The sequence below is a fragment of the Oratosquilla oratoria genome, chromosome 26, assembly GCF_046742065.1.
Source record: "Oratosquilla oratoria isolate Oo_2021 chromosome 26, ASM4674206v1, whole genome shotgun sequence".
Taxonomy (NCBI): Eukaryota; Metazoa; Arthropoda; class Malacostraca; order Stomatopoda; family Squillidae; genus Oratosquilla; species Oratosquilla oratoria.
The window spans coordinates 2,069,925-2,077,424 of NC_134802.1; the positions used below are offsets into that span (position 1 = coordinate 2,069,925).

At 39.8% G+C, this 7,500-nt stretch overlaps 1 protein-coding gene across 1 annotated transcript; it reads right to left on the reverse strand.

Moving 5' to 3' along the window:
• Positions 1–3,028: 3,028 nt before the first annotated feature.
• Positions 3,029–6,030, reverse strand: LOC143039174 (uncharacterized). Its single transcript, XM_076209030.1, has 2 exons — positions 5,811–6,030; positions 3,029–5,686 (listed from the first exon to the last, which is right to left on the reverse strand). The coding sequence occupies exons 1-2, from the start codon at positions 5,960–5,962 to the stop codon at positions 5,338–5,340; spliced, it is 501 nt and encodes a 166-aa protein (XP_076065145.1). The 5' UTR covers positions 5,963–6,030; the 3' UTR covers positions 3,029–5,337.
• Positions 6,031–7,500: the final 1,470 nt, after the last annotated feature.

Consider the following 7,500-nt stretch of genomic DNA (forward strand, 5'->3'; position numbering starts at 1 on the left):
GAATAACCTTAAACAAGATAATGGAAGATGGAGGAAGAATAGTTATGATGGGCGACTTTAATTGCAAAGAAATCTGCTGGGAAGAGATGACCGTAAAGGGTGGAGAAGACTCATGGGGAAATGTTCTACTTGAGATGATTATTAACCACACAATGACACAATGGATCCAAGAGAACACTAGGTATAGAAATGAAGAAGAACCATCGAGACTAGACCTAATAATCACATCAGAACCTGAAATAGTGGAAAAGATAGAATTCCAGGCACCAATAAGTAAAAGTGACCACATATTGATAGAACTAGAACTAAACGAGAAAAAATACATGAAAAGAAATGAACAATATAGAAAAGGAAGATTGATGTATGAAAAAACAAACTTTGATCAAATAAGAGAATTCTTTCAAAAAGAAAAATGGGAAAGAATATACAAAGAAGAAACAACAGTGGAAGAGAAATGGAATATTTTGACAAAAAATTATAAAAAAGGAGTTGAAAATTATGTCCCAAGACAAAAACAAGAAAAAGAATATGTAAAATGTTAGTACAACAAAAGTTGTAGGGAGTTAAAAGACAAAAGAGACAAAGCTTGGACCAGATGGAAAAAAGACAAAAGGCCTGAAAAATGGAAAATATATACTTGTTTTAGAAATGAATATGTACAAACGTGCAGAGAGGAAAAGAGAAGATATGAAAAAGATGTCATAGAAAAATATAAAGATCAACCAAAACTATTTTACAGATTTGTAAACAACAAACTGAAAAACAAACAAGATTTGGAGAAATTAAGACAAGGAGGAGTTGAATACACAGAGGAAATTGAAATGGCGGAAGTTATGAACAAACATTTTAAATCAGTGTTTACAAGGGAGAACATACAACCTGAAGAGATCGAATGGAAAGAGAAAGTCCCCCCTATGAAAGAAATAGAAGTAACAAAGAATGAAATATTGAAACACTTGAGTAATCTTGATGTCAGAAAATCGCATGGACCAGATAAAATAGCAAACTGGATACTGAAAGAATGCAGGAATGAACTGGCAGACAAAATACATAGCATAATAAACAGTTCCTTGAAAGAAGGAAAAGTTCCAGAAGATTGGAAAAAAGCAAATATAGTACCTATATATAAAGGGGGAAATAAAGAAGACCCTAACAACTATAGACCAGTCTCACTAACAAGTACAATAGCAAAAATTTGTGAAAGAATTGTCAAAAGTAAATGGGTAAAATATTTAGAAAAAATAAAATAACGTGCTAAATCCAAGGCAATTTGGATTCAGACAAGGACGATCATGCGTCACCAATTTAATACGTTTCTATTCAAGGCTAATAGATATAATACAATAAAGAGATGGATGGGCTGATTGTGCATTTCTAGACCTAAAAAAGCTTTTGACAAAGTACCACATAAGAAGTTGCTTAAGAAATTAGAAACTGAAGGAGGAATACAGGGCAAACTGCTTTAATGGATGGAAGACTTTTTGCAAGAAAGAAAAATGAGAGTAGTGATAAGAGACAAACACTCAAAATGGGATGAAATAATAAGCGGTGTTCCACAAGGAACAGTTCTGGCCCCAATAATGTTTGCTATATATATTAATGATATGGATGAAGGAATTGAAAGCTATATGAGCTTCTTTGCAGATGATGCAAAACTATTGAAAAAAGTGAACACGGAAGAAGATTGTGAATCACTACAGAGTGATCTAAATAAAGTACAGGGATGGAGTAGGAAGTGGGAGATGGAGTTCAATACAAAAAAGTGTAGTATAATGGAATTTGGAAAAAGCAAAAACAGAATAAGAGGATCATATAAATTGGGAGAAGAAGGAATATAAAAAGTAGAAAATGAAAAGGACCTGGGAGTCATTGTTATGAATAATATGTCACCTGAGAAACATATAAATAAGATTTTTGGAGAAACTTATAATTTAATAAGAACAATCAAAGTTGCATTTACATACCTGGATGAAGAAATGGTGAAGAAAATTCTAATCACCCTGATAAGACCAAGATTGGAATATGCAGCAACGCTATGGTCACCAAGTACAAAAAAATGTATAAAAAAACTTGAAAGAATACAAAGAGCAATTACAAAATTGGCACCAACACTCTCAAAACTATCATATGAAGAGAGACTAGCAAAACTTGAATTACAGACACTAGAGCAAAGAAGAGAGAGAGGAGATTTGATAGCTATTTACAGAATCATGAAAGGCATAGAAATTTCTGATAGAGAGAATCTGATAAAATGGGATAATAGAAATACAAGAGGACACGGAAAGAAAATAAAATAAGACAGCTATAGAAGAGATCTGAAAAAGAACAGCTTCCCTCACAGAGTAATAGACAGTTGGAACAAGTTAGATGAGAAAGTGGTGTGTGCAAAAACAATACATGAACTTAAAAATAGTTTAGATAAAATGAGATATAAAGACGGGACACCACGAGCATAGCTCCACTTCCCGTAAAATACAACTAGGTAAATACAACTAGGTAAATACACACACACACACACACACACACATATTAAAGACAGCTATAGAAGAGATTTGAAAAAGAACAGCTTTCCTCACAGAGTAATAGACAGTTGGAACAAGTTAGATGAGAAAGTGGTGTGTGCAAAAACAATACATGAATTTAAAAATAGTTTAGATAAAATGAGATATGAAGACGGGACCCCACGAGCATAGCTCCCCTTCCCGTAAAATACAACTAGGTAAATACAACTAGGTAAATACACACACACACACACACACACACACACACACACACACACACACACACACACACACACACACACACACACACACACACACACACACACATTTATATATATATATATATATATATATATATATATATATATATATATATATATATATACATATAATGTGTGTGTGTAATAATATAATATTTCATTGATATGAAGCCGTTTACATGGAGCCAAACATTGTGACTAATATCTAATACTCGAATAACTTTTGGGGTGACATTTAGGATTGTCGTAATGATTACACTCACGTTCAGACACGCAGTCCTTCCCTCCATCCAATGACCCTTATTTCCTGCAGCTTGTGTTCATAATCACTTGTCAAGATATTACGGCGGTGGCCCGGGCGGTGACGATTGACGGACGATTTCATGTAGCCCTAGGCAGAGAACATACAATCGCCGGTCAAGATGGGTTTTCGATCGATAGGGACTTCTCTCAGGCAAGGAGTTCATTTCATAGTGAAAGGGAATCATCTGAAATGTTTCATTATGTAATCTACCGCACTGCTGGTCTCTTCGCTAGAGCGATAACAAAAGGAAAAAACAGTATACTGTATGACCGGATGAGTAAAATAATAATAGCTACCCCTCGCTATGTTCATTCTTTTAGAATGTTTTTTAGTTTCTTTAATCTTACAAGTGGGTGACCTTAAAAAATTCATTTCGCCTCGCATTGAGACATTTGGGCCAAATTGTTCAAAATAAAGCTTTGACAACTCTTTTCTAGAAATGGAAAGCAGCAATATCGATATTTGTGGGTATTTTAGGAGCTAAGAGGCTCAGCTTCAATTTCGTGGGTAGGAGGTAAGGAAAAGGAGCTGTGGTGGGTGCGATAATGAGAGAGAGAGAGAGAGAAAAAAAAATCGCGATAACCGATAAACGATACTTACCGGCGATAAATTTATCACCCGAAAAGGTGATAACAGATATATAAATAATTCCGATACTAGCGATAACGATATTCATATTTTATAAAAAAAATCGATAAATCAAAACCTTTTATCTTAGAAAAGTACTGTTTTAAGGATATACATATATATACCAAAGACTTCTTCCCCTTTACAAGGGAGGTAGCCAAAAAAAAAAAAAAAAAAAAATAAGGCATAAAATCCACTCCCATCCATTCCATCCCCACATACTCAACTCCCTTTCAACCCCCTCACTCCCTCTTATCTTGGCACATCCTGGATGACGGGTCAATCCTGCTTCTCGCCCACAGCCACGTCTAGGCCAGGTTCTGCAGCATGAAACATAAACATAAACATGAAACGTAAACATGAGTACATTGAATTTTTCATCAGACAGGGAGCTCCTCTTAGCCCTGACGACTTCCTTGCCAAGGGAGAGCAAGCGCTGTTCGGCATCGCCGTGTTGTACCTCAGGAAGAGGTCAATGAGGACCTTCTCACTGTTGAAGGCTGGGTCTGCCAGACTGTCTGTCCCTTTGGCCTACAGCCACACATTCACAATTTGAGTAGCCTTTGACTTGGTTGAAATGTGATGACCCCAATTGTCATCCTCCTCATCACAAATGCCGGCGTAGTAGTCCTCCGTCTCAATGTTCTCGTTGCTGCTGCTGGCGGTCTCCAGGTCAGCACGCTGCAAGATCTCCTCCACCTTCCTCTCCATCAGGGACTTGACCTCTGACCACTGGCCACCATCCACTTGAGGCGAAACTTGGGGTGGAAGGCAGTGGCCAGATGACACTCCTCCTCCTGAAAGGTGGCGGCGAACCATGGCAGCGAGGGGCTCGCAGAACCGTAGTCCAGTGCGTTGGCGACAGGTGCCATGGCCCGATAATTGAAATAAACAAATAGTATTTATTATTTAATTAACTAGTTTTAAAATAGAAGCATAAACTAAAAAGTAAAATGCAATAAAGTATCGCGATAACGCCCAACTTATAGTTTATCTAACTTAGCATATTCTGACATGAAGTCAATATCTGTCTGGACAAACAATGTCAAATTCCTCTGCTGGCTCATGCACCTATGGAGCTAGTCTTTCTTCTCCTCCAGCACTTTGTTGAGGACCACCAGGCTGTCATAGAGGCTGTTCCAACTTGTTTTGGTAGGAACAGTGAGCCGCCTGTTTATTGCCTTGTACAGTCTGTCCGCAAACACTGTACGTGTTCCCGAAAAAAAAAGTATTATTTCATTATTTGCATTATTGCTTTTTTTTTTTTTTTTTTTCTTATTCAAACAAAATATGGCTTACCCTGCTTGTTCCACAGCGCCTGGGGCGTGGCAATAGCGCTCTTGTACCCCTGCTTGAAGGCTCTTCCCTAAGTCTGCGTTGGCGGCCAAGTTCAGTGTGCGCGCTGCACACCTGTGCTGCCTTGGCAGCTTGATGATGCCGTCCTCGCCTGATCTTAAAAAAAAAAAAAATAAATAAATAAAGAAAAAGAAAAAAAAAATAATTTCTTAAACTTAATACCATTCTTTGAAGTACCCTGTACATTGTACAGAGTAGTATTTAGTGTATTCTACACACCTCTAGCTCTAGGCTCCCTTGGCCCTCTAGAGCAGGGGTTCTTAACCTTTTTTCTCCAATTCCCCACTTTTTAGTGAGCCAACTCTCCATTTCCCACCACAGCATCGGTGACAAGAAGAAGACACCAGAAACAAACAAAAAGAAACAAAAACACATCGATTAGAAAAAAAAAAAGACTGGTTCTTCTGTCCGACCAGTCATTCCCCACTTGGCAACTCCGCCATTCCCCACCAGTGGGGGATTCCCCACAGGTTAAGAACCACTGCTCTAGAGGGTCAGCGATGAGTTCTTCTCGGTGGGCGTCGGCAGGCTCAGCCTCAGGTTCAGAAACGCGAGCCTCCTCTTCCTGGTGGTCATCCAGACCAGAGACAAATTGGACAAATGCTTTTTGAGAATTGCCAGCATTGTCTGTGGTTGTCCTGAAAAAAGTATTATTATTTACTAATATTTAGTTATAGACGATAATGTTATTCTATCGGCTATCGCTACTTCATTAAACTTACAATATTCAAGAATTCTGAAACAAAAAATATAATAACTTACATGGTGAACTTGTCCTCTATCCCAAACTGGCTGTGGATATTCTCCATGACCTGGGTGAGTACATCATGGGTATGGCTCCCCATGGTCTTCTCGCAGGCCAGGATAGCCATCTTCCTGTCCCTGGCGTTTGGGTCCAGCCAGTGCACAGTCATAGCCAGGTACCCTTCTTGTTAGCTGACCAGCAATCAGCTATAGTGCCCACCCACTTGACTTGCTCCAGTTTGCTAAAATGTAAGCATAACGGTAATTGATTTCATTAATCATTATGTATTGGAGTTATTTTTCAATACAATATATAATACAATATTGATTATTGACTATCTATAACATTATTTTATAATATGATAGTAAGAATATTTGAATACTGTTTCTTAGTTTCTTACCTGGTTAGGCTCTTCTTCATCTCCTCATAGGTTTTGAGGATCCTCCTCCCCAGCGTCCTCCTGCAGGGTACCTCTTTCTTAGGGTTGAGGCTCTGACTGTCCACAATCTACAGCGGCAGCATGTTGCCCACCACAAACCTGACAATTGTCTTGTCGACGGTGGACTCCTGGACGGTGCTGCCTTGGGGCATGATGCCAAAGGTCTCGGCGATGGACATCTGCCGCTGCTTCATGCTGGTTGACCCGCCCTTGTCTGAATGACCAGGCCGGTTCCTGCTGCGGCCGCCAGTCCCAACGTTGGCCTTGCAAGCTTCATCAACCTGTTTTGCCCTGTCAGGGTGAATCCTGTTGAAGTGACTCCTCAGGTTGGCCTTGGTGCCCTTCTTCACCTTCACCTCAGCGATCTTGGGGGGGCATGACGAGCATTGGAAGATGTAATTGTTGCTAACCACCTTCTTGTGTCTCACCCAATTGCCAAGGAATGGCCAGTGTGACTGAGGCTCAGCCTCAGTGAGGTCCGAGTCTCTTTGACTTGATGCGGGCACATTCTCTTGCGACGTCATCACTAATTTAATACTATAGAATAGCAAAGCACTGTACTATTAAATTAAAACAAAAACAGGAGCAGTTTAGAATAGGGGGTGTGACTTCCCAAGTGTTCAAAACGTTAATAAACGGATATTAAAGAATAGCACCTAATAGTACATACATTCATATATAGGTGCACAAAAAATTAGAACGGAAGAAGCACGGGAACATAGGGAAAAAATAATCAAAGTACGCGTAAAACCGGTAACGTGCAGGAGGAACACCTCGTGACCTCTTGTCCGACAGCTGGTGAGAGACGTTTTGAAGCGTCCAAACCGGCCGCCCTGCACTCCGTTCAGTACGTTCAGTTCCCAGCTCGAACCTACCTGTATCTGTCTCCAAGGCACGCGCGGCTCGCTCCTGTGCTAAACTGGAACAAAAAACTGAAATTATCGATTACCGTTAATTTGGAACCAAAAGTATCGGCGATACCGATAAATCGATAACGCGGAAAAAATATCGGATAACCGATAACCACCCCCACATAGGTAATTTGGCCTCCTGCAAGAGTTTTGTTTTGTAGAGAATGTGTCTGTGGTAGCATGCGTGGGGCCGTCCGGAAAAGGACCAGCGTTTTGTTCCAAGAGCCACGACATCAACGTTAGATCTTCGTCTGTGTCGCGTGGTCGACCCATCCATTGCTCCCAAAGGGAAAGAATCTCTGTCCCAAACAGCAGCAGGCTTTGATGAGCAATGTCGCGCTCATCTGCCGTGTGTGC